The sequence below is a fragment of the Capra hircus genome, chromosome 2 (genome assembly GCF_001704415.2).
Source record: "Capra hircus breed San Clemente chromosome 2, ASM170441v1, whole genome shotgun sequence".
NCBI classification, from domain to species: domain Eukaryota; kingdom Metazoa; phylum Chordata; class Mammalia; order Artiodactyla; family Bovidae; genus Capra; species Capra hircus.
The window spans coordinates 7,473,641-7,501,614 of record NC_030809.1 but is presented as its reverse complement, the minus strand read 5'-3'; the positions used below and the strand labels follow the sequence as shown (position 1 = coordinate 7,501,614).

At 46.9% G+C, this 27,974-nt stretch overlaps 1 protein-coding gene across 1 annotated transcript in view; it reads right to left on the bottom strand.

Moving 5' to 3' along the window:
• Positions 6,006-27,974, bottom strand: part of NIPAL3 (NIPA like domain containing 3) — a 54,546-nt gene continuing 32,577 nt past the window's right edge. The window contains exons 6-12 of the mRNA XM_005676843.3: positions 26,972-27,117; positions 23,391-23,487; positions 19,960-20,095; positions 17,668-17,756; positions 15,723-15,786; positions 13,876-13,970; positions 6,006-9,989 (exon numbers count right to left, since the gene is read on the bottom strand). Of these exons, the coding sequence (XP_005676900.1) occupies positions 9,790-9,989; positions 13,876-13,970; positions 15,723-15,786; positions 17,668-17,756; positions 19,960-20,095; positions 23,391-23,487; positions 26,972-27,117 (827 nt within the window). The 3' untranslated portion in view covers positions 6,006-9,789. The remainder of the gene's footprint in view (positions 9,990-13,875; positions 13,971-15,722; positions 15,787-17,667; positions 17,757-19,959; positions 20,096-23,390; positions 23,488-26,971; positions 27,118-27,974) is intronic.

The window sequence follows — 27,974 nt, the reverse complement described above, 5'->3', positions numbered from 1 at the left end:
CTGGTTTTAGAAAAGGCAGAGGAACCAGAGATCAAATTGCCAACGTCCGCTGGATCGTCAAAAAAGCAAGAGAGTTCCAGAAAAACATCTATTTCTGCTTTATTGACCTTGCCAAAGCCTTTTACTGTGTGGATCACAATAAATTGTGGAAAATTCTGAAAGAGATGGGAATACCAGACCACCTGACCTGCCTCTTGAGAAACCTGTATGCAGGTTAGGAAGCAACAGTTAGAACTGGACATGGAACAACAGACTGGTTCCAAATAGGAAAAGGAGTCCGTCAAGGCTGTATATTGTCACCCTGCTTATTTAACTTATATGTAGAGTACATCATGAGAAAAGCTGGGCTGATGAATCACAAGCTGGAATCAAGATTTTCAGAGAAATATCAATAACCTCAGATATGCAGATGACACCACCTTTATGGCAGAAAGAGAAGAACTAAAGAGCCTTTTGATGAAAGTGAAAGAGGAGAGTGAAAAAGTTGGCTTAAAGAAAACATTCAGAAAACGAAGATCATGGCATCCGGTCCCATCACTTCATGGCAAATAGATGGGGAAACAGTGGCTGACTATTTTTCTGGGCTCCAAAATCACTGCAGATGGTGATTGCAGCCATGAAATTAAAAGACGCTTACTCCTTGGATGGAAATGTTATGACCAAGTTATGACCTAGACAGCATATTAAAAAGCAGAGACATTACTTTGCCAACAAAGGTCTGTCTAGTCAAGGCTATGGTTTTTCCAGTGATTATATATGGATGTGAGAGTTGGACTGTGAAGAAAGCTGAGCACCAAAGAATTGATGCTTTTGAACTGTGGTGTTGGAGAAGACTCTTGAGAGTCCCTTGGACTGCAAGGAGATCCAACCAGTCCATTCTGAAGGAGATCAGTCCTGGGTGTTCATTGGAAGGACTGATGCTGAAGCTGAAACTCTAATAATTTGGCCACCTCATGCGAAGACTTGACTCATTTGAAAAGACCCTGATGCTGGGAGGGATTGGGGGCAGGAGGAGAAGGGGATGACAGAGGATGAGATGGCTGGATGGCATCACCAACTCGATGGACATGAGTTTGAGTAAACTCCGGGAGTTGGCAATGGACAGGGAGGCCTGGCATGCTGCGCTTCATGGGGTTGCAAAGAGATGGATACAACTGGGCGACTGAACTGAACTGAACTGAATATTCCATTCTGCTGCTGCTGCTGCTAAGTCGCTTCAGTCGTGTCCGACTCTGTGCGACCCCATAGACGGCAGCCCACCAGGCTCCCACGTCCCTGGGATTCTCCAGGCAAGAACACTGGAGTAGGTTGCCATTTCCTTCTCCAATGCATGAAAGTGAAAAGTGAAAGTGAAGTTGGCTCAGTCGTGTCTGACTCCTAGTGACCCCATGGACTGCAGCCTACCAGGCCCCTCCATTCATGGGATTTTCGGGGCAAGAGTACTGGAGTGGGTTGCCATTGCCTTCTTCAATTCCATTGTGTATATGTACCAAATTATTCAGTTTCAAGGACTATCCTTTGTTGTGAAATTTTCCCCTATTTTGGTGTTAATGTCCTGTTTTAATGAAGTAATAGCATAATAGTCATAGTCTTTTTGCTGTCTTCACTGGATGGAAAGGGGTGGGAACTCTCTGGGGTGTCTTTTATAAGGGCACTAATCCCGTTCATGTGAATGGGAGCAGAGACATTGCTTTGTCAACAAAGGTCCATCTAGTCAAAGCTATGGTTTTTCCAGTAGTTCTGTATGGATGTGAGAACTGGACTGTAAAGAAGTCTAAGTGCTGAAGAATTGATGCTGTTTAACTGTGGTGCTGGGGAAGACTTGAGAGTCCCTTGGACTGCAAGGAGATCCAACGAGTCCATCCTAAAGGAAATCAAGCCTGAATATTCATTGAAAGGACTGATGCTGAAGCTGAAGCTCCAGTACTTTAGCCACTTGATGTGAAGAACTGACTCATTAGAAAAGACCCTGATGCTGGGAAAGATTGAAGGCAGGAGAAGGGGACGACAGAGGATGAGATGGCTGGATGGCAACACCGTCTCCATGGACATGAGTTTCAGCAAGCTCTGGGAGATGGTGAAGGACAGGGAAGCCTGGCATGCTGCAGTCCACGGGGTCACAAAGAGTCAGACACACAACTGAGAGACTGAACAACGATCCCATTCATGAGGGTTCCAACCTCATGTCCTAATCACTTCCTCCAAATCCCACCTCCAAAAGCATCACCCTGGGGATTAGGTTTCAACATATGAACTGGAGGAGTGGGGTGGGGGCAGGAACATTTAGCCTATAGCACCTGAGCAATCTTCACAGAACTAATTGTGCTCCTGCATGAACATCTTTGTTGCTGTTCACTTGCTCAGTCATGTCCAACTCTTTGTGACCCCATGAACTGCAATACTCCAGGCTTCCCTGTCATTCACTATCTCCAGGAGTTATAGCCTCACAGTGAAAAAAAAGATTGTTTTTTGGGTTTGCATTTATTTATATTGACAACCTTAATGCTAGTTGCATTATTATATATTTTTTAATTTTAATTTTTACTTTATTTTACTTTACAATACTGTATTGGTTTTGCCATACATTGACATGAATCCACCACGGGTGTACATGCGATCCCAAAGATAAACCCCCTCCCACCTCCCTCCCCACAACATCTCTCTGGGTCATCCCCATGCACCAGCCCCAAGCATGCTGTATCCTGCATCGGACATAGACTGGCGATTCGATTCTTACATGATAGTATACATGTTTCAATGCCATTCTCCCAAATCATCCCACCCTCTCCCTCTCCCTCTCCCTCTGAGTCCAAAAGTCCGCTATACATATCTGTGTCTTTTTTGCTGTCTTGCATACAGGGTCATCATCGCCATCTTTCTAAATTCCATATATATGTGTTAGTATACTGTATTGGTGTTTTTCTTTCTGGCTTACTTCACTCTGTATAATCGGCTCCAGTTTCATCCATCTCATTAGAACTGATTCAAATGTATTCTTTTTAACGGCTGAGTAATACTCCATTGTGTATATGTACCACAGCTTTCTTATCCATTCATCTGCTGATGGACATCTAGGTTGTTTCCATGTCCTGGCTATTATAAACAGTGCTGCGATGAACATTGGGGTACATGTGTCTCTTTCAATTATTATATTTAACAAGACTATGAAAGCACACTGGCACGTCTATACCAAACAGTCTTTCTCTTGAACAGGACTTGGGCCATGGTTTCTTTTCTTTTCTGTTTTTATTTGTTTGAAAGAAAGCTGAATTTATTTTATAGTAAACTAATAAAAAATTAAAAATATTAAAGAGAACAAGATTAACCACAAAAAGAGTTAGTGACTCTTTGCCAATCTCTATTTCGATTTTGTGATTCTATGGAACCATAAATTAAGGCTTCCCTGGTGGTGATGTAGCAAAAACAGAAATTGGCAAACAGCCTTTGGCACATACCAGCCAAACAGACCCTGATGATGGGAAAGATTGAGGGCAGGAGGAGAAGGGGGTGACAGAGGATGAGACGGTTGGATGGCATCATCAACTCAATGGACATGAGTTTGTGCAAACTCTGGAAGATAGTGAAGGACAGGGAAGTCTGGCGTGATGCAGTCCATGGGGTCGCAAAGAGCTGGACACAACTGAGCCACTGAACAATAATAAAGCCAAACAGACCCGCAAGAGTTAAACAGTCTTGGTTAGTTTTTAGCTGTTACTGCTGACAAACACTTGTAGCTAGATTTTTCTTCACAGAGCTTCATTAACTACTTTCTGACTCCATATGGATTATACTCTTCATGTGGCATTCTTCTCCCCCTATACTCTCTGGTAACATTCTGCATCTCAGAAAGATGGTCATGGGTTAATCATTCCAGGGACACCAGAGCTGGTTGCTGAGTTGTCTGATGCCAGCTGTGACCATTTTGAAACTTTGCGAAAGAAAAAAAAAATCCAAACCTTCATGAGGATATAAAAACCTCTCCTTATTACCAAGAGAGGGGAGAACAATTCTTGAGGCCCTAGCCTACTATTTGGCATTGGTGGACAGGGAGCCAAGATTTTGGCAACAGTGGTTCAGTGGTTAAGAATTTTCCTGCTAATTCAGGAGACACTGGTTCAACTGCTACCCCAGGAAGATCCCACATGGTGCAGGGCAACTAAGCCCGTGCTCCATAACTACTGAGTCAGCACTCTAGAAGCTGTGTGCTGCAGTTACTGAAGCCTGTGCACTCTAGGGCCAGTGCTCCGCAACGAGAGAAGCCACTGCAATGAGAAGCCAGAGCACCGCAACTAGAAAAAGCCCCCGCTCGCTGCAATGAGAGAAAGCCCGCATGCAGCAAAGACGACCCAGCACGGCCAAAAATAAAGGAATAAATCTTTAGAAAAAGGAAAGTTAAATAACAAAAAATTTAATGAGAACAAGAGTAACTACAAGAGTTGATAATGCTTTGTTAATCTCTATTTTTTTTTTTTTTTGACCTCGCCACATGACTTGTAGGATCCTAGTTCCCCAACTAGGGATCAAACCCGGGCCTTCGGCAGTGAAACTGCAGTCCTAACCACTGGACCTCCAGGGAATTCCCCAATCTCTATTTTTAAATTGAACTGTTTCATGAAATCAGAAAGTCTGAGACTCATGGAGACTTCTAAAATCCCCCCACCACCGCATTCTGAATTTTATTCCCATGTGCCTGACATGGGCGACATTGCCAATGTGATCCTTAGAGACTCCGTTGATGAGCTTCTGTTCCGTAAGTCTGTATCCTTCATCGAAACTGTACATCCTTTGTGTCAGACGTGAAATCCTAACGTGGTGGACCTCACCCCGTAGAAGCCCAACAATAGCAGGAAAGGCCGTGCAGCAGAGGGATAAACAGCTCAAGGTTTGGAGGCAGTTCTGGGCTCAAATCCTGGTTCTACTACTTACCAGTTATATGACCTGAGTCTCTGTTTCTTCATCTGTAAAATGGGGATAATATTAAAACTTACCTCACGGAACTGTTATAAAAAATAATTGAGACGTACATGAGGTCTTAGTATAATTTGTGGCATATGCATGCTTGTTAAATATATGGGTATACATTATTCTGTGTGTGTGCAGATATAAATGTTCAGGCACTATTCCACACCTGCCTTACAGACTGGAAACTTGGAATGAAGAGAGACACGTGTGCTTAGAATTACTTTAAAAAAGTCACAAGTGTTCACTATACGATTTCAAAGTGAATAAGGCTTCCCAGGTGGCTCAGTGGTAAAGAATCCGCCTGCCAAGCAGGAGACTGGAGTTCAATTCCTGGGTCAGGAAGATCCCCTGGAGAAGGGAATGGCTACCCACTGCAGTATTCTTACCTGGGAAATCCATGGACAGAACACCTGGCGGGCTACAGTCCATGGTGTCGCGAAGTCAGACACAATTTAGCGACTAAACCACCATCCCAAAGTGAATAAGTAAATACGGAAACCATCGGTCAGTGTAATATAGTGTCCTGATGGATAGTGTACTATGTCCAGAATGCTGGACACAGTTTTAAGACTTTACATCTATTACTTCACCTAATCCTCATAATAACCCTTAGGAAGCTACTGTTACTATCCTGGTATTACACATCAGGCACAAAGAATTTAACCAACTTGTTCCATGCCACACAGCTAGTAAGTAGTAGAGCCAAGAACCAAACCCAAGCAGGGTGGCCATAGAGTCTATATTCTTCACCACTACAAAAAAAAAAAAAAAAAGTGCTTAATTCATCCTTAGCTGCAATCCTGGGCACCTCTAGATGCGCACTGTTCCTACAGGGGCTACTAGCTATATATGGGGATATTTCAGGGAACTGAATTTAAATAAAATGAAAAACCCAGTTCCTAGGTTTCATCCCCACATCTAACATGCTTAATTTGGGCAGCAGACATTGAACATCTCCGTCATGGCAGAAAGTTCTACTGGACAGCACTGAGGTAGGCAACTCTAGGAAGTATTAATGAAATGAAAGGCTCAAACCCAACAGATGTCATGTGGATTTTGTTTTTAATTAAATACCACTTCATAATGTTATTTGTACCTAGCACACACCTTTTTGAAAAATCAGAACATGCCATACATTAGTCACTAAATTAACAAAATGTGAGCATCCCCATAGAATATATTCTAAGGTGACTTCACTTACACAGCTTCTCAGAGAAACACACAGTAGAATCAGTAGAACGGTTTCGCCTACCAGCCAGTGTGGGACCGGATTTGGGATTCACAAGGCTGCAGGTTGGAGGTTCCCCAACACTACCCTGCTGGGCATCTTGTCTCCACGCTGTGCCATCCAGTTGCTTGGTTTCCACCAGGAAAGCGATGGTTAGAGGTCGATTCACCCTTGCCTTCCCAGTATCCAGTTCCATCCTGCAAAACCCTCCCACCACCTGAGGCTTCATGGGATGGCATCTTCAGACCTGCAGCTCCATGGGAGGGGTGGGGGCCAGTGGGGCTAAGCTCTCTAAAAGCTGCAGGTGCCCGTCTGTGAACCGATATTAATGTCTGAGTAGGGACTCCAGAATCCCAGTCTTTAGGAGAGGGGGATGGAGTGGGGCGGGCAGAGGAAGCTGGAGAACAACTGGAAAGCTGAAACCCAAGTTTGGTGACCTTGCCTTTCGTACTGGTGGCAGGGAACGGGATTCTGGCGGGACATGTCACGTTGCTTGGAGCCTTCGAGAGGGTTTGGGGATGTGAGAACCACGAGAGAAACAAAGAATCAGGGCTGCGAATGGAAAATGGATGTCTTTGTCCCCCATCCTAACAGCAAGTGCTGCTTATTGGTCACCAGCAAACAGTCCTTTTACATTCGGGCACATAGACTGGGAGATGCCAGCCCAAGACCAGAGTCAGAATTCTGGGTACCATGGCTCCACATCAGCCGTTCTTCCTGGGATCACGTGACCTCCCCTGGCTTCCACTCCGGCAGCCACCATGCAGCTCTGCCCAGCCCTCCTGTACTCTGCCTTGTAAGATGATGCTGTTACCTTAAACCTGGAGGCAGATGCTGCCCAGGCCCCAGCAGCAGCTCCTGGGTGGCGCTGAACCCACAATTGTTGGCTGACCCAAGATTACAGTGCACTTGTATCTATTAGCCACTCTTGCCTGACTCCAAAAGACATCACCAAACCAAGGGCAGATGACAGTGTAAGGCTGGGAGCATACAAGGTGCCCGCTGATCACCTGGGTTTGACACATTTAAATGGCCTCCTTGCTTACCTTTCTTTCATCCACTCCACCCTCACATCCCTTCCTGGTCCACGACCCACACTGGAAACATCACTGGGAAAATATGAGTAGCAGTGAAACTGGATTTTAATTCCCCTTTTGTGTTTTGTTTTTGCAGGCGTGCAGCCTGACCTTGAACAGTGACTTTTATCACCCCTTCAAATTCTTCCTCTGCTCTACATAAAGCCTCCTTTCCAATATGCCATTCTCGCCCTCATGAACCATCAATGGCTCCTGTGGTCTCTGGGATACGCTTTAAACCCCTTAGCCAGGCCTTCAAGTTTCTCCATGATTCCACCTCTTTCTGCTGATCTTTGCAGGCTAATCTCCCATCACCTACCCTGGCTCTTCCTTTGCCCCCACCCCAACCCATCTCTGTGCCTTTGCAAATGTTGCCTCCCGGCCTGGGGGTGATCACTCTACTTGCTACATTTCACTCAAATCTTAGCCAGATTTGCCACCCATCAGGGAGTCTAGCCAAAACCATCTCCGATCCTGAATACCCAGTTCTGGGCTCAGGGCCTGCCTTTAGCGGGGCTCCGCAACTGCCACTTTCTGTGGTCCACTATCACACTCGGCCTGCCCTGCCATAGTCCACCACATATTCGTGTCTCTTGCTGCTGGCTGGGAGGGCAGAAATCAGGTCTTATTATTTGTAGCCCTCACCGTCCAAATGTTTAACACATAGTCAGTGTCTCACAAACATTGTTGAACTGAGTTGATACCTATCCTAAAGGGGGGAAAAAGTCATTGTCTGTTGCCTTCCTGGGCATGTAAGACACAATACAGAACTGGTTATCCCAGGCAACAAACATCAGCTTCAAAGACAAGGTACTAAAGCAGTATTAAGCACAATCCATAAAGGTTAATGATCTATCAACACTGGTCTGTTAACACTGTTATCTTGCCTGTTAGCTCAAGGCTGCCTAGAGAAGCAGGAAGTGAAGTTCTAAGAGGTAATCGCTGGATGGAGAAATGCCACGGAGCCTATGGGGATTATTGAGCCTGCCAAATGAACCCCCAAGAGGAAGCAAGGAATGATAATTCCAGCTTTCCAACGGAGAGTGGGTTGGGTGTGGGGGTGTCAGGACTTTAGCAGACTGGCTCTCTCAATTATTAGACTTTCAAGGTATGTGATACTTGGGTTACAGCCTCAAAATCACCTGTGCTGCCAGTTAAGAACGCAGACTCTTTTTTTCGGGGGGGCTGCACCACTCGGCTTGTGAGATCTTAGTTCCTGGACCAGGGATCCAACCTGTGCCCCCTATACTGAAAGTGTGGAGTCTTCACCCCTGGACCACCAGAGAAGCCCCAAGAATGCAGATGCTTGGGCCTGGTCCCAGTCCCACTTAATCTGAGGTTGGGGTGTGGGAATCTGCATTTTAAATAAATTCCCCAAGGGATCCTTACTCTCATTAAAGTTTACAGAACTTTACAGAACCTGCTATTCTCAGAAGTATACAGTCAGCCTAAGGGAAGACAGCTGCGTATGCAGCCAGCCGGCAGCAGCCCCATTTCTGAGAATTCCTGCTTCCCGAAGATGTATGTTAATGGGGACCCAAAGAGTCTATTGACCCCAAGGAAGTTAGCCAATGACTCAGGCTTGGTTAGTCGATCAGTACAGGAGAGGACGGAGGAGAGGTGAGCAAGGCTGTCTCTGAAATAAGCACCTCCCCCCTCCGCCCCGCTAGTTTTCCCAGAGGGCACTGGGGTACAGGAAAACACAACATAAAGCACCAGATTGTCTGTCTGTCCTTTGATAAGTGATGCAGTCACCTCTTGTCAAATGAAAAGGGATTTTTCTTCCTTTAAGGGCTCATCACTCCTACTCTTTCTTATTCTTCCCCTTCTCTTAATATCTCAGTTCCTTTGAGGGAAAAAAAAAAAAGGCAGCAGAACCAGAATCAAATTAGTTTCCAGGGTGGACCCAGTACAAACATCAAGCACGTCTTCCCTGGAGAGGCACAGACACTCAGAAAGCAGACGTGAGCTCCTTACAGGTGAGTGACAGAGCGTGACACCCGCGGCTGGCTCTCCATGCCACGTGAAGGTGACATGAAGGTTCTCACAGGTACAGAATCAAGAGGGAGGTGGGTAGAGACCAGGCCTGCACATGAGGTGAGGGAAGACTAGATCTAGAGGTTTCCAGCCTTTCAGTGGACTTGGAAAGTAGGGGCAGAATGTCTGCCTGGCTTTAGCTCTGAAGAATGTGGCCACCCTTGGTCACTGCCTGGGTACCGTCTGCAAGGATGATGAAGGCTTTCCAAGTCTGGTTGAGCTAAACCAGGCAGAGGCTGAACTCTGTCCTCCCTGCCTAGAATACCGCTTTCATCCCCCCACTCCCACCCTCATCATCTGAAATTTCCAGGACCAAGGTAATCTACCCTTTGTCTGAGGCAAAGGCTTTTCGAGATGCTAGTCTACAGAGTTCGCGGATTAAAAAAAAAAGACTTGAAAGGCAAGTTTTAGAATTAAAGATTGAACCACTCTCAGTACGGCTTGAGCAGCTGTGAATAGAGGAAAGGGGTCTCCTTCAAGGTGGGCTCACTCCTTCTTGGTGTGTTCCAGGACGCGGTAGGGAACCCCAGAGGCATTTCTGGAGCCGTGTTCTTCTTGCATGACGGGCAGTGTGGCGGGAGCGTAGATCTCAGAAATGTTGTCGTTGTTTTCCAGGGCCCCGTAGGAAAAAGAAGCTTTGAGGTCAGGCTGGACGGTCATCCCCTTGTCATGCATGTTTTGCATACCTGAAACAAAATCCATCCCCCCAAATCATTATGTGATACGGAAGCCAAAGGAGGCTGGGTCTATCCCATCATGGACTAACTATGGTGCTCAGGAGCTAATTGTGTGCATTGTCAATTTCCTGAATGCTCTAGATTGAAAAAAAGAACACCCATAAATACACACTAGAAATACTACAGTTGCTAAGCAACAAGGGATGAATCTTCAGGAAATATGCACACAGGCCAGCCACTGTCAAGAGGAACCACTGGTTGGCTTCGAAGGAGGTGAGACTGTCTGGGTCAGAGGGGAAACAGCACTGTGCTTTGAACGTGGTAGATGCCAACACTTTACTGCTGATTTAGATCAGGATCTGGAAAAATGTCATTATACTGTTAAGAGGATAACTTTCGTGTCACAGATACGTGATACACAGATATCATGATGCTCAGAGGGAGAGTTTTGACATCATCCCTGATCCACATACGGGGTTAGGTGTGATTTTGCTTATTACTTCTGGGCACATTGATATTGAATTTCTACTTATATTTGAGGGCAAATATCTTAGTTGTTAATTCCTTTAAATGTATTCTACAATTCCCCTAGTCAGGTGGGACCTGGCCTCCTCTGAGGCCAATTCTTTTTCCTGGGAGGGAATTAAGACACTTTAAATTCTCTTGCCCTTTGGTTGAGTAATAAACATCCTGAATGCAAATTACTTCCCATGAAACTATGATGATAATAACAGCTGACATCTGACTGGTTCCTATGCCTGATGCACTGGGCTAAGTGCTTTAAACAGTTTAACAATAAGAGCAATAATGTTGCTGGCATTGTATGAAGGGGCTGAGCATTTAGTTGGTGGCAGACGTCATAAAGTTATAACATTATAAAGTTTTCTCTCATTTGATTCTCACAACTATTGATTTAGGAAAATGAGGCAGTTGGAGGTTAAGGAGATTGCCTGAGGTCACAAGCTAGTAAGTGACAGTTCTAGGGTTCAGATTCAGTGGTTTAAATTCTGAAGCCTACACTCTTAACCAGAATGCTGTCTGGGCTCCCTACAGAACTCAGTCCCCCCAAATCCTAGGACAGAAATATGCTATTATCCTCCTTTTATGGGTAAGAACACAGAGATTCAGAGAGGTGAAGTAACTTACCCAAGGACACACAGCTAATGAGAGAGAGAGCTGGGATCTGACACCAAAGCCCCTGCTCTTTACCTATTTTACAAACAGGCTGGGAAGTCCTGGTCTGTGGGAGGCCCTTTGCCTTCACACTGCATAAGCCCTGGCTGATGAGAATTTGAAGGGTACAGTTTAAAAATGTGTAGTTTGGATTTGGGGGAGGAAATTGGAGATGAGGGGATGCCTATTTCTCAGGGAAGGGAGTTGGCTTCACAGGCAGAGTTTAGCTTTGTCAATGCTCTCCAGCCCAAACCCACCAGGAATATACTTACAGTCTAACAAATTTGGGTTTCTTGACTCATGGAAGTGAAGGAGGTGTATATCATGGGGAACTGTTTCAGTAAGTGGGTATCAGAAAGGAACTATTAACAGGATCAGCGTTGTGAAGGGTGATGTTAGGAGGGTTTTAGGAAGCAGGGCTTCGCTTTGGATTAGATGTGGTCAGGAAGTGGGGCTAATTCTATAAATGGGGATCTTAATGATTGTCATCTAGAAGGAAAGAAGACGAGATGGAGACTAACACTGTGACTGGTAAAGAAGCAGGGGTCATTCACGTTAGGTGGATGGTTGGTCTCTATCGTTCAGACAATGTTTGTGTTTTGTCTGCGTTTGGACGGGACAGTGGTGTGGTCCTGTTTGTGTTTTGATCCAACACGGTCACAGAACATCCTCGTCTGATGCTGATGTTCTGTGAAATGCTCAACCAGGAGCCCCAAGGCCCAACCGTGAGAGCCAGGCCAGCTCCTTGCTGTCAGGGACTGTTTTTCTCCTCATTTTCTAGAAGTCTTGCAGGTTCTGGAATTATTTAAAGCCTCTCACAGCTGTGACATAGATTGAATCTCTGGAACTTGAATTCCTCTTGAATGGTGGCTACTGGTTGGTTGTGAAGATGTCAGTCTGGTGAGACCAAAAGCCAGGAAGGTCCTGATGCTGCCCAGGGAAAGCAAGCAGCTGGAAAGGAAACTCTGTTCAAGGGTTTTCTTCTTGTTCTACCTGGCATCAGGTCAAACAAAGGTTTGGAATTTTCAAAGTTTTTTATTTTTTAAAGCAAAAGTAAAGTGAAATTGAACCAAGCATCTACCATATCCCAAACACTGTGCAAGGGACCTTTAATGTACTATCCCACTGAGATACGGGAGATGGGATTTGAATCCAGGTCATCTGCACTCCAAGCCCATGCTCCACCTCATAGAACAGGACCCAAGCCTACTCAGTCCTGACATGCCATGCCAGGAGGGCAGGGTCTCCTTTCTCCAACACCCAACTTCCCACAGGTCACGAGGCACATAGAGAAAGCGAGAGCCACATCCACAAACAGATCACAGAATGTGGATATCGAAGATTACCTTAGGTTACCTTCTATCTTCTATCAGAAAACACATCTGGCATATATGCATATGCAAATACTTATATAGATGTATACACATACACGGTTTGTAAACACACAAACACACATGTACATACACATACTTACACACACACACACACACACACACAGAGTTGACACCTCACCTATCTGGAATTCAGCTATCCAGCGCCCTCATCTATCCGGAACACAGCCGAGAAACAAGGAAGTAAGCAAAAAAGGCATCTGAGCAGCCAGATTAGATGTTTCAAAGGTCCATGCACCAAAGCTCATGCATTTAACTCCTAGGAGAAATCTTAAGGCCCCAACTCAGAGCTTACTTATTTTAATTTTATACGGGATTTGAACAACTTGGGTCAAATGAGAAGATTGACACAGAGTTGCTATTAACAGGCAGGCTGGTAACAGCAAGAACAACAGACAACAGCTTAATAGCAAGAGATGAGGAAATAATATAAAAAGTGGACACATAAATCCTGGGCCAATTAGATCAGGGGCACCTCGGTCAGCCCTGAGAACATGCCTGCCTCTCGAGTGCTTTATTAAGTAGGATTCTACGCCATCACTGCAATTGTATTTTGTTCACGAGACTGTCTTAATGGAGGGTGGGAGATTATGTTTTGGAGAGAGTTCCATCTCCTATATCTAAAATAAAAATTAAATTTGAGTTAAAGTGTGAAAGCTAGTGGTCACTTGCATCCCGAATTTGGACCAGCAAATCTAGACGGGGCTGGGCCAACATCGTAAACTTCTCACCTGAATCCCCTGAGGCTGGAAAGAACTGTCCAGTTTTCCACAAGCCCCACCACTCCCTTTTGCGCAGTATTCAGCTGATTCGTACAGTTACATTCCTACCGTGTGAACGCGTGCTTCTCGGTGTGAACCCTGAGCTCCCTGGGGTATTAGGCTTTCCACAACAATCTACTTCCATGTGAATCTGAGGAATGAAGTTATGGTATTTGAATTTCAATCATCTTGTTTTCCTTCCCCTCTCTGATCATTCCATTCCACTGGGATGAATGGATTTTTCCTTTTGTAGGCAGGAAGTCACGTGCTGTGGGTCATAATTATACCCAGTGTGGATCAGGATGGTCTTTAAAAGATCCCCCAGCAGATGTGACAACTGACAAGATGTGCTCAAAACCAATCGAGGTGCCTTAGCCATTGCCTCCTCCTTTGCAAACCGAGAGTAAACAAAAAAACTAAAAACAAAAAAGAGAGACAGTCACACCATAATAGCACAGCACATCTTCCCTGGAACCAAACCCAGAGGCCGGTTGTCTCTTTTTAAATAGGAAGTAGCAGTCATTCTACGCGGATGGGCTGGCCAGCTAGACACATGGGATTTGACGTTACCTGGCATGGCATCCATGGAAATATAGGGCTCGAAGGGAATGGCCTTCTTCCTATTCCGCGTGATTAAGAAGACGCCCAGGAACGCGATGAGGCACCTGGTGAACACACATGAGGGAGGAAGAGAAGCAAGGCCAGAGTGAGGCTGGAGGGATGCATTCAAACACAGGTAATGGGGGAAAGGGAAAAGGTGGGTTGCAGGCTGCAGAGAGGGATTCACTGCTGAACGGCCCTGAGAGGCGGCCAGGCCTGGGATCCGCAGAGAGCAAGCGGGAGGTGAATACTAACAGGCCGTGTGGCCCACACAAGCCTCAATCAGAACAAACCAGGTTCTCTTGGGCCAATTCTTCACCTCCACTTACCCTGCATCTCAGTCCTCTGCCTTTAAAAGGGTTTTTTTTTTTTTTTTAAATTAAAAAGTTCTTTATAGCCTAAATTCAACCAGTATAGGAACAGAGAAAGTAAAAACTGGAAAGTCCCTGTACAAACCCCAGGCCGCAACATAGGTGTATATTCTTCCAGAGTCTCCGGTCTTTTTGTTTTGTTTTGTTCTTTCCTCCAAGAATTTAGATAAACAAGCACACTTTCTAAAAACTGAGGTGTAATTTACATGCCACAAAATGCACAATCCCAAAATGTGGAGCTCAGTGAATCTTACCTGTGCACACACTCGTGGGATCACCACCCAGGTCAACAGAGGAGTCATTTCTATCCTCCCTACCCCAGCGTAATTTATTTAACTTGTATTTTACTGATAGGCATTTAGGTTGCTTTCAATTATGTGCTTACACCATCAATTTAAAAATGAATAAACACCCTTATACACGTGTCTTTATGTCCCATTTCAATTACTTTTCCGAGATAAATGATTAGACATGGAAAGCTGCAACAAGAGGCATGCTCACTTAAACATTTCACTAATTGAGAGAGCAGCATAGACATATATAGGCTACCACCACGTGTAAAGTAAGTAGCTGGTGGGAAGCCGTTGTGTAGCACGGGGAGCTCAGCTCAGGGCTCTGTGAGGACCTAGAGGGGTGGAATGGGGGTGGTGGTGGAAGGGAGGCTCAAGAGGAAGGGATTTATGTATAGTTACGGCTGATTTACACTGTTGTACAACAGCAACTAACACACATTGTAAAGCGATTATCCTCCAACTGAAAATTAAAAAAAAAAAAGCGTTGCTGATATTGCCAAATTGTCCTCCCACATCAAAGAACTTCTCACACTGTGGCAGAGAGCTGATCTCCTCCTCTCACCAAAGTGTGACATTACTCATCCTGTTAGATTTTGCAAAATCGTGGCTTCTTGTGTGGCGTCTTGGGGCTTCCCTGGTGGCTCAGATGGTAAAGCATCTGCCTGCAATGTGGGAGACCTGGGTTCGATCCCTGGGTCGGGAAGATTCCCTGAAGAGGAAATGGCAACCCGCTCCAGTACTCTTGCCTAGAAAATCCCATGGATGGAGGAGCCTGGCAGGCTATAGTCCACAGGGTCGCAGAGAGTCAGACACGACTGAGTGACTTCACTTTTCCGTGTAGCTTCAATCTGTATTTCTTTTTATTAAAATTCTTTTTCAATATGCATTTCTTTGATCAGAGGTGAGGCTGAGAGTCTTTTCATGGGTCAAAATGTGATGTGTTCGAAATGACAAGGAGATGAAAGCCCGAAAGAGAAGCGAGGAAAAATAAAACCCTTTAGGGGGCGAAACGCTCACCTCTGGGGACAAAGCTTCCACTGCCAGCTGCTCCTCTGGCTTGAAGGGACTGGCTTAGAGGCTGGAGCAGGGGTGTGGGGAAAGAGGCAGACTGCCTGCAATACGGGGGCTGGGGGGTGTGCAGGACAGGACTCACCCCAGTGCAAACATGCAGACGTGCAGCACATCCTGCCCGAGGAAGTCCAGGTAGAAGACGGCGCCTGAGCAGCGAACAGTGGAAAATACAAGTGAGCTCTTTTCAAATTACCTACTGGCCAGTCTGCCTAGGATTTGGTGGCCTCCCCTCCCTGCAGGAAACCAGAGGGACCCAACATACCAGGACTGCGCCTGCTAAGGTATTGAAAGCGAACGCGAAGTCGCTCAGTCGTGTCCAACTCATAGCGAACCCATGGACTGCAGCCTACCAGGCTCCATCCATAGGATTTTCCAGGCAAGAGTACTGGAGTGGGTTGCCATTGCCTTTGGGAGAATAGACTGTCCTTTCCTCCCCTACCGCCCCTCTTACCTCCACCTTTTTTTTCTTTTCTTTTGAAATAGAGTTATTAACAGATGTAAAGAAGCAGCAGAGTTCCCTGCATACCCTTCACCAGGCATCCTCCAGTGACATGACACTATGAGCTAAAAACCTCACTTAGCAGTTTTTACGCAACTCTTCTCCCTCATTTTTCTTAAGATGGAAAACCAAGGCTTTGTGGTTAAGCCTTTGGAGCTTTCCGACCTCATGCGGTTGGCAGATGTCACGCCCTGTGGCGTGAAGTGCCAAGGGCCTGCTGACCTCACCCTGCAGCCGGCGTCAGTCTGGACTCATCTCAGCACTCCGCAGCCCCCCACCCCCGACCCTACTCGCCTCTTGCTGCACCCAGAGCTCCCGCTTGACTCCCAGCTCAACCACAGTGTTCATATTCCTTTCAACCTTGCCTGGACTGAAGTCACTGACCATGACTGAAACTTCCATGCGATCCACATGAGGTCAGCTTTCTGGCTGCTCTGGGTCAAACCCTACTCAGTCCCTGGTCCCGCTCATGGCATAGGCTTGGCGGGCTGTATGCCCTCTTAGCATGATCTCTATAAGCAAGGTCTGGGCACCACTTGAACATACTGCAGGGCAAAGCAGACGGCTGTGCCGCTGGGCCTTCCCCAAAGGGAGGCACGCTGGCTCTCACTGGCCTTTTTACTCTGAAAACTTTAGTCACCACTGCTTCTTACAAACAACAAACTCTGATATGTCTATAGCCTCTGAAGCCACCTCAGAAAGAAAAAGAAACAAAATATGGAGGTGAAATAGAAGAGAAAGGGAGTGTAATAATGAAAATCACTTATTGAGCACTTGTTTTATATATATATCTATATAAACTTGTTATATATATATATATAATCGTGTATGGTGTGTATATATATGTATATATGTGTGTATATATATATATATATATATATATATAAATGATCTCTAAAAATTATATAGAAGAAATACATGGTTACTTGGCCAGTGAAGGCTGTGGAATTAGCAGATGATGATGGTAAAAATTATTAATAAAACCTGGTACAAGCAGTACAAAGTAAGGGACATTTGGACTATACATATTTCAATTCTAGGCTCCGCTGGTGGCTCAGACAGTAAAGAATCTGCCTGCACTGCAGGAGCCCTGGGTTCGATCCCCGGGTCGGGAAGATCCCCTGGAGAAGAGAATGGCTGCCCAGTCCAGTATTCTTGCCTGGAGAATCCCATGGACAGAGAGGAGCCTGGCGGGCTACAGTCCGTGGGGTCGCAAAGAGTCGGTTGTGAGTGAGCAACTAACACGTTCATATTTCAATTCTAGGAGGAAAGTATTATTACTCCCATTTTACAAATGTGGACCTGAGGTTCAGAGAGGGAAGTGATTTTCCCAGAGCCACACAGCTCTGTGTCTGTGCTGTGGTGAAAACCCAGGTCTCTCGTTCCCCATGAGACCATCTACAACTGTGACAGGCAGAACAGCTCAGCAGAACCGGCCTTCTGACGGAGGTGGTGCTCCCTCCCCCACCCCAGGGGAACAAACCTGCGGTCAAGGTGGAAGACAGAAATCTGGCGTCTGCACCCTCACCTGCTGTGATGGCCACGGTGGTGGACAGAATGTAGCCCACACTGGCGATCAGAGAGGAGTCATACATCTGTGAGGCTTGACCTAAAAACCTTCAACACAAAAGACTCTAGTCAGTGGGCTCTCAGGGGGATGTCGGAGGGCAGAGGAGAAAGCCAGTGACTGCAGGCTTGGTGTGAAGAGCGAACCAGGCACGAAGGGGCCTTCTGCGGGTTTAGAAAGATGCCAGCCTTGTGTGCCTCCTGGGCTGGGGTCCACACTTAGCTCCCATTCCTCCCCTGGACACACAGCCTGCAGCTCACCCCCTTCTCCTTGCAGCCCCTCTGCCCACATGGTTCTCATCCCTGCAATGCCCTTCTCCTCGCCTCTGTGTGACCCGCATCCCCAACCCACTAAAAAGCCCTTCCTGATCCCTTAAACATGCCAAGAAACGCTTGGAGAACTTATCATTAACTGCCTTGTGCTGTCGTTATTTTTTTTAAACAAATTTTCTTCTTAATTCAACCGTCACTGAGATAAATATAGGAAAAAGGAGAGAGGAAATTAGAGTCATTCCCCATCTCTTCATCTACAAAAAACTCTCTGTCATTTAGGAGTATACTCTTTGTCCATTATCTGCAGGGGACAACAGAGGATGAGATGATTCAATGGCATCACCGACTCAATGGACATGAGTTTGAGCAAGCTCTGGGAGTTGGTGATGGACAGGGAGCCTGGTGTGCTGTGGTCCATGGGATTGCAAAGAGTCGGACACAACTAAGTGACTGAATTGTAACTGTACTGAAGCCTTGTGGTTATTATTGCAAAGTTGCTTACACCAAAACACACTTCCTACCCAACTGGAATCGTCTGTTTACCCAGCTGTCCCCCGACCAGGGCTGTGAGCACCTTGAGTTAAGTGACTACTGCTCACATCTCTGTGTGCAGAAGGCCCAGCACAGGCCTAGTACACAGCAGGCCTTGGTGAATGTGTGCCGAGTGCCTGAGTGAGAAGCCTCCTGGTCATCTCTGTAACCCGTGGAGGACACAGCACGGAGCCTTGCACTGGGCAGAAGCTCAGGGATGATGACCAGAATCACCGTAGGAGGTCTAAGCATAGTCACGACTTGATCAAAAAGTTCATTCGGGCTTTTCTGTAACATCTTAATTATTGGCATAATAATAGTAACAAAAATCATAAAAGAAGCTACGGTTTGGCTTCTGAGGTGGCGCAGTGGTAGAGAATCCACCAGCAAAGCAGGGATGCAGGAGACGTGGGTTTGATCCCTGGGTCAGGAGGATTTTCTGGAGTAGGACATGGCACCCTACTCCAATATTCTTGCCTGGAAGATTCCATGGACAGAGGAGCCTGGTGTGCTGCAGTCTATGGGGTCACAAAGAGCTGGTCAAGACTGAATGACTGAGCATGCATGCATGTGGTTATTCTCATCTGCAGATGAGGACTCTCTGTCTTAGAGAAGCTTAGAGGAGGGGGCTTAGGGCAGAGGGGTAAGGGGCGAGGGAAGGGGAGGGAGTCAGATGGCTAGGTTCACTCTCAGCTCCACCACTTTCTGGACGCTTGCATTTCCTTACGTGCAAAATGAGGATGACGTCAAGCACGTGGGACAGCAGTGAGAGCAGAGCACCTGGGCAGCAGCGGTCACTCCTACGGTCCCCCGAGGTGCTGTGGGGGAACGGTGAGCCCCAGCAGCTGGAGTCCGGGGCCTGGCCTGCCGCACACACCATACTGAGTCCTGCACTGTCCACCCTCTGTACCCACGCGGATCCGTCACGTACCCACCCAGGCTCTCTGCTGGTCACCGGTCGCAGACGTGAACGAGGCCCAGGCCTCCTACCCTCAGCACTCCTGCTTTTGAGGGAGAAACCGTCATCTTGCTCTTCTACTTGGACAGATTTCTTGAGGACAAGAAACAACCACTGCTTGCTCTTTCTTGGACGACAAACAAATGCCTCATGGGGATGGCACAGCTCCTTCTGGAGAGCCCTGAAATGGGCACCTGTCTCGGTCCAGGTGGGAAGGGAGGCTGACTCTGATCGTGTGGTTCTCACATTTTTGAGGCAGAGAGAGAAAAACACATCCAATCGAGGCTTTTCAAGTGGCAGAAAAGGCCCTCCATATGATAACTCAGCAAATGAGCGACCCTTCTCGCTCCACGGTGGATGCCAAACCCTGGTGACAGGCTGCCTGTGAACGTTCTCCCTTCCCTACAACTTCAAAAACAACTGCGATTGGACCCAGAAGCTGGAAGAGACCTTTGTGGGGAGGCCCAGGGGAAAAAGGACTCGGCAACTCACGCGGCTTGATAGATGGCAGTCGCCACCATGCACACGAGCATCACGTAGAAGATGGGGTAATCGAGCTGCAGGTTCCCCTGTACGGACAAGACCAGCATCCCGGCCACAGCCTTCACCGCCACCACACTCATGGAGCCTGCGGAAGGTTAGCAAGGACACGTGGGAGCCTCAGGGCAGAGCCCAGCCGGTGATTTACACAGGAGAAGCTCTTCTGTGCTCTCCCGTGGAAGCAGCTAGGCAAGCAAAACCCCAACAGGCATTTCCAAATGTCCCTTCTGAACTCAACCACAAAAGGACAGTGAGTTCACATGGAATCCTAGAATGGCAGCGCCGTGTCTGGAACACAATCTCAAGGCAATCTCAGGGAAAATGTGATGTGTAAAGAGCTTTTTCGGTCTTTTTAAAAAATTTTATTTTTATGTATTTTATTTGGCTGCCCAGGTCTTAGTTGCCTGCATGTATGATCTCGTTCCCTGACCAGAGAGCGAACCCGGGTCCCTAGCACTGGGAGTGTGCAGTCTTAGCCACTGGAATGCCAGGGAAGTCCCTTTCCGGTCTTTTAAAATGCTTACCCAGTTGTATTTTTAAAAACATCTCCTTAGACTAGAGGTTTTAGAATGCACACCCCTACGCATATGTATATACTTTTCAAATATGTATGTTTCTTTATTTTAAAATTAGAGTCAAGTTAACTCTGGGCTTTTATAGTATGTATATTATAAAACAGATGCAGGAAACATATGTCCTTCACTTAAAAGGTGAAGATAAAAATGAATACCGGTTTGAATACTTTTTCTTCCTGTACGCCCAGTGGACTGTCTTGCTGGCCTCACTGTAGAGACCACTGCTTTACCCAGCACCGCAGAAACGACCTCTCACTCTAAACTATCGGCTCCCCCTGCCATAGCAGGAGTCAAAAGCAGCTCCCAAGTATGGCACAACTGAAGGTCCTTGTTCTGGCTGCAACGCTCTGCTTTCCCGTTTTCTCAGCTCCTGCACATTTTGCCTTCTCCTGCCAACAGCCCATCAGACACAGTGACTTTTGGTGGCCCCTCAGCTACTTAGGCCGCAGTTTTCAAATGTCAGCAGCCAGTTTAAATAAGCGCTTCCTCTAGACTGCCCTTGTTAGTGAGGAGGGGACAGAAGGGAACTGGCCAACGTGCCTCAGAACTCTCTGGTCTTCTGATTCACCAGGAGAGAAGGTTTGGGACCATGATCTTCCAACCCACTTTGCAAACAAAATCATCAAGGAATGGGCCCCTGAGTCATGCTACAACAGGAATGAATCCTCTAAACACGATGCTCAGTGAAAGAGGCCGGTGACAAACGGCCACAGGGTGTATGATTCCACTTATATAATATGTCCAGAAAGGCAAATCCATGAGACAGTAAGTACATTAGTGACTGGCCATGGGCCTCCCTGGTGCCTCAGATGGTAAAGAGTCTGCCTGCAGTGCAGGAGACCCAGGTTCGATCCCTGGGTCGGGAAGATCCCCTGGAGAAGGAAATGGCAACCCCCTCCAGTAATCTTGCCTGGAGAATTTCATGGATAGAGAGGAGCCTGGCGTGCTACAGTCCATGGGGTCGCAAAGAGTCAGACACGACTGAGTGACCTCACTTTCCACTTCCACTTCCACGGGCTGGGAGGAGGGGGATGAGGAGTGGCTGCCAGTGGGCCTGGTGTTTCTTTTGGGGGGCTCCAAAAGCATTCTAAAACTCGATTATGATGATGGTTACATCCTTTGTGAATATACTAAAAATCACTGAATTATATACACTTTAAACAGGTGAACTTTATGGTATGCAAATAAGATCTCTGTAAAGCTGTTTAAGGGCCTCCCAGGTGGCCACTAGTGGTAGAGAAGCCGCCTGCCAATGCAGGATACAGAAGAGATGTGGGTTCGATCCCTGGGTTGGAAAGATCCCTTGGGGGAGGGTATTGCAACCCACTCCAGTATTCTTGCCTGGAGAATTCCATGGACAGAGGAGCCTGGTGGGCTACAGTCCATGGGCAAAGAGTTGGACACGGCTGAAGCGATTCAGCATGCACAAAGCTGTTAAAAAAGAAATAGTGGAACCCTATCGAACAATGACAGGGATCTGCGTGGTCTACGGCCTGCTGCTGGAGTGGACTTGCTTTCAGAAGGACACCGGGGATCAGTGCTCACCTTGTTTAACCCCCTTCCCAGCCCTGAGATCTGGGTGTTCTCTGAGGCCCATGTTTAGGGGACTGTGTGGCTGACACACAGTCCCTAGGAGGCAGTGGTGGGGCGGCACCCACTTTTCCCTCTCCAGGAGGAAGGGGTGCTTCTCACAGCTCTTCTTAGCAGCTCTAACTCTATGCGGGCTGAGAGCCTTGCCCCAGTCTGATTTAGGAGCCATTTCCCTCTCTGTACCCACTGTGCCTCTAAAAGGAAACAAAGAGAGAGAGAAATCAAAATCAATTCTTGCCTTTAAATCCAGAATTAAGTCTTCACCTTTGACAGGTCTTACAAGCATCCTTAGGAACTCCGCTGTTAGAGCCCGCTTCACCCCTGACTTCTCTGAATTAATTTCCAGTCGCCCCCTCCACCCTTACTCTGCTTTCTTCTTTGTCACTGTTAATTGTCACTGCTCAAACGTAACACTATTTATATATTTGCCAGCTCACTCACTGCCATCTTCCTCCCTTTAGAATAACAGCAGTCTGAGCGGAGGGGTGGCTCTCGGGCTGGCTCACTGCTCTAGCTAGTTTGCAGCACCTCTCCTGGCACTTAGGAGACTTGGTATTTGAGCAAGAACTCTGAACACTGAACCCTAACAAAGAAACCGACGAGGCCCATAGATAGCCAGTGGGAATTTGCTATATGACTCAGGGAACTCAAACTAGGGCTCTGTGACCACCTAGAGGGGTGGGATGGAGCTTCAAGAGGGAGGGGACATATGTATACCTATGGCTGATACATGCTGATGCCTGGCAGACACCAACACAATATTGTAAAGCAACTATCCTCCAATAAAAAAATAAATAAATTGAAAAAAATAAAAGAAACTAACAAGGTCTGTGTCTGGTTAGCAGGAACCCATCCTTTGCAGCCTCTGATGCAGAGGGACCAGCCTGAGCTGGCCTCCAGCAGCTCCTGGGTCCAGCGGCCCACAGCTCGGTAAACAAAACCCATTATTTCCTTTTGGTGCTACTTAAAGAAAAAGAAAAGAAAGTGAAGTGGCTCAGTCGTGTCCAAATCTTTGGGACCCCATGGACTGCAGCCTACCAGGCTCCACCTTCCATGGGATTTTCCAGGCAAGAGTACTGGAGTGGGTTGCCATTTCCTTCTCCAGAGGATCTTCTTGACCCAGGGATCGAACCCGGGTGTCCCGCATTGTAGGCAGATGCTTTACTGTCCGAGCCACCAGGGAAGTGGCAAAACTCAACTACCCAGGCCCTCGCTTACCAAGTAAGGCCACCAAGAGGAGAATCACCACGATGTTGTTGGCGTTCCTCTCCTTGTAGAAGTACAGCAGCAGGCAGAAGAGAATGATCTCCACGAGCTGCGGAGAACAGCAAGAGGGGAGGTCAGCGGGGGCCACGGGCGAGACCAGGGGACCCTGGTGGGCTGGGCTGGAGTTTATGCTGCGGACCACACCAGCCGCAGGCCCTCCGTGTGGAAAGAGAATCGAAACATTTCCCAGACCACTGTTAGATATCCTGCAGGGAAGCAGGGAACGCTGAGTCCCTCTAACCCCCACCCTGCGGAGGGGAGTCCACCTCATGGGGGGGCTCTGAGGGTGCTGTGCCAGCCTCACATCCACCTTGTCCTGGACGGTCAAGGTTCACCAGGCTGGGCTGGTGTCCCCCTTCACGGCTCCATGATAACGCCCACTGAAACTGGGGAGCCAGTCACAGAGGGAGACGCTTGTCTGCTGAGAAGAAGAGCTCTTCGGTAAAGTACGTAAGTCTATATATACCAGTTGCCCACTAACCAGGCCACTACTGTGTGCCGCTTGGCAGAGTCGAAAGGAGAGGACATCTGGAGTCAGGGAGGCCCGGTTCTGAGCTTGGACCTCCTCAGAACCTCCTGGTTCTGAGCTTGGCCCGGGTGACTTTGTGCAGGTCATTTGAGTTCTCTGAACCTCAGTTACCACCTCTGTGAAATGGGGGTAATGACAATAATTCCTAACTCACAGGGCCATGATCACAGCTTATGCTTAATGAGCCCATGAATCTGCCCAGCTCTCTTCTAACCATGTTATCTTTACTCCCTCAACTCATTAAATCAGCACCATAATTCTAGGAAGCAGATACTATTGCAATCCCAAGCTAGCAAATGGGATTTGAACCCAGACAGTTTGGCTCCAGGACACATGAGCTTTCCCACTAGGCTATGCTGCCTGCAGATGGGGGCCCTGTGCCTTGTGTTCAGAAGATGCTCCCCAGGTTCAATCCCTGGGTCTGGAAGATTCCCTGGAGAAGGGAATGGCTACCTACTCCAGTATTCTTGCCTGGAGAATTCCATGGACAGAGGAGCCTGGTGGGCTACAGTCCATGGGGTTGCAAAGAATCCTACCAGAAAATGGAAAATTAGAGAACCCTGAAGTTTGAGAACTTTCCCGCCCTTGCAGCAACAACTTGTCCTTTCTACTCCTTAAAAAGGTCCAGACATTGGCAATACTCTTCCAGGGAGTGAAGCAAGCCCAGTGTCCAGCAAAACTAAAACAACAGCTCAGCTCCATCTGCCTGCCTTGACCTCCCGCTGAAGTTTGTTTACCATAAAAACCAATACAGAAACATTAATCGGCATTTTAAAAAGAAAACCATTTTTTAAAATTCCTCGTAATTATGAGACCACAAAACGCAGTGGCTTTCATTTCCCTGTGTCTTCCTGTCTTTGTCACAGTGAATACCTGTTTTATCTACTTGTTATCACCATCCAAGCCCAATTTTGTGCTGGGACACTTTTAGTTACCTAAACAATTTTCATGTTTTATGAAGTTGTCATAATTATCTTTCACTGCTGCGAATACGCCATCAAGCAGATGCACAGTCATTCCTCAGTATTTCCAACTGATGAGCGCAGATTCTGGCTGGGGGTAGGGGTGGGGCCAACTTCTCCACCATTTGCATGATGCTTGAATGCATCCCGGGGGAGCGCTTGGCATCCTAGCGTGAGCTGACTGTGCGCGCACTGCTGCGTCCTGGTAGACCACGAGTTCTGTGAGTATGTCTCATTTAGCTTTTATATCCACAGTGTCTGGCACAGAGCAGACACTCATTTACTGAATTTGATTTGGCCAAATTCCTCCAGCTGCCTCGCAGTCATGATGGAGGAAGATGAACTGAATGGGTCACTGAGCATCAGTCACGGGCCAGGTGGTTCCCACACCATCTGTGTCTCTCCCGACAACCGCTGCGGGTCCAGGGGTCCGCCAGTTTATAGAGAAGCAGGCAGAACGCGCGGCCAAGGGCCTTGGCAATGGCTGCACAGTAAGGAATGGACTCGAGCCCAGGACTGTAAAGACAAGTCTGTGTTCCGGGGCCAAGCTTTTCCTGAAAAGGTGGGTCTCTAGCTCTGCCAGGCAGACACTTTTCTAGGCCCACCAGGTCAATGCTGGGGCCGGTGGCGGTTGGGAGACGACATAGCCCCAACCTTGGGGAAACCTAAGTCCTCTGATTTGTGGGAAATCTGAGGGGAAAGGACGTTTGGGGCCTCTGCAGCGGGCCCGGGCGGCTGAGGCAAGACCAAACAGTGAACGCCGTGGTCAGCAGGCTGTGGTGACACGTGAGGCCAGGCAGGCAGGCTTCGGGTCCAGCTCTGCCCTCGGGGGACTCTGGGCAACCTCACTAACCCTAAGATCCAGTTTTCTAGTCCATAAAATGGGGAGAAAAACGCCTGTGTTATAGGACTATTGAGGGAATCCGAGAGGTGATGAAACAAATTTTCACATCCTGAGGTCTGGGGAAGTCATTCTGGTTTATACATGGTTTAACTCAAGTTTTATGCTAACTAAAACAGCTTGTTACACACATTGTATGTCTGTTTTAATTATGAAAGAAAAGGGAACATTGACCAGAAGTAAAGAATGTTTACGTTAAAAAAAAGTTAAATGCTTTCCTTTCTGCTACCCCTTCGATGATAAGATTCCCTCCCCAGGTACCAAGGACAAACTGACTTGCTGTGTACATGCTGATCTGTTTTGTTAACTTGAAAGAACATATCTTTGACTTGTTTAATGTTCTTTGACCTGACAAGATACAAAATTGTGCTGAAAACCAGGCTTCCCCAGAGCAGATCTTCAGAGTGACCTGAGAGGCTATCTCCTGGGCTATGGTCCATAGTCTAGCTCATAAAGAACTCCTGGTTTATTGATTAGTTTCGGTGACAGATAATATATTTAAAAACATTTAACATGGTGCCACGCATGGAGTGGGAACATACCAGTAGCTTTATCAAATACCTTCGATGTTTTCCTTGATCACTCTACTCATAGACCCAGCCAGGATGTAACTGGAGCAGAGGACTGAGCTCCGGTTGGGGGTTTAGGAAATAGAGTTCCCATTGTCTCTCGTTTTTCTATCAGCTTCTATCAGCTGTGTGATACTGGGCAAAAAGAAATAACTGCTTACAATTTTAACTTTTTTTTCTTACCTTAACTGTTTTAAATGCTCAGTGTAGTGATATGTAAAGATAAAGACAAAATAAAAACATAAGCATAATTCCATCTCCCAGAGACAACTACTGATGGAGTTTCTGTTTTCCTGTCCAGTATTTTACAGATATGGTACAGACCTACAAATACCTCTAAAAAATCAAGTTGTCATATTATACATGCAGTTTTAGACATTACTCAGGACACAGTGGGGAAAAAAGAAAATACTTGACCAGGAACTACATACTCCTGCGAGCATGGTGTTCAGTGCTGTGAGATACAACGTGATTCCCATGAACCCCGTCTCGCTGGGAATTCAGGTTTTCAGTTTCTAGGACTCCATCCCCACACCCACCATCTCAGGTGGAAGGACCGGAATTTCTCGTACCATGTACAGGAGAAAAGGCCAGCTCACGAGGTGCCTGATGATGTTATCGCCTGTCATCTTCTCATGACTGTTGGGTGCAAATGTCACCAGCAAGTAGGTACCCACGATGGCCAGACCGCAGCCAACGAAGGATAAGATGTAGCGCCCTGCAGGGAGAAGGAAGTGTCACATGGCTCACTGCAGGCACTGGCCAGGCCAGCACGTGCCTCTGGGGCAACACATGAAGGCCTGCTGTTGTTTGAATTTTCCGTTTTTCTTTACTTAAAAAAAAAAAAAGAATATCTCCATAAATGTCATTTGAAAATATAACACTTAACATGAAAAAAAATTTTTAATGAGGTATAGCATACATAACAAAAAAGTGCTTGATGAATTTTTACAAAGTGAACTCACCCATGTAACCAGCACCCAGGTGGAGAAAAGGAATGTTAGCAGGACCCCCAAATCCTCACCTGTGCCCCCTTCCCATCAGTAGACTCCGCCCCCAGGGTAACACTTCGACTTCTACCGGCACTGACCGTTTGCCTGGGTTTGTACTTTATGTTGATGTAATCATACATTATGTTTTCTCGTGTCTGTGTTCTTGCAAGATCATGTTTGTGAGGTTCATCTGTATCCTGGCCTGTGGTGATAGTTCCTTCACTCTCACTGCTGTATGGTGGATGAGGAAATGGCCTACGTGTGAGTAGGACACAATTTATCATTTCTACTGTTGATGGGCATTTAAGTAGTCTCCCGTCCTGGGTTATAACAAATCATGTTGCTGTGAACGTTCCTGTGCATGTCACTTGGAAAAGAAATGCATGTACTTCTGTTGGGTATGAAACTAGGAGTGGAATTCCTGGGTCACAGGACGTGCAGATGTTCAGTTTAGTAGTTATTGTCATGGTTTTCCAAAGAAGCTGTACCCCAGCTTCCACTCCCACCAGCAGAGTATGAGCAAAACAGCATAGTTTTTCTTCTTCATTTTAGTTGTTTTGGTATCGTGCTCTGGTTTAACGTG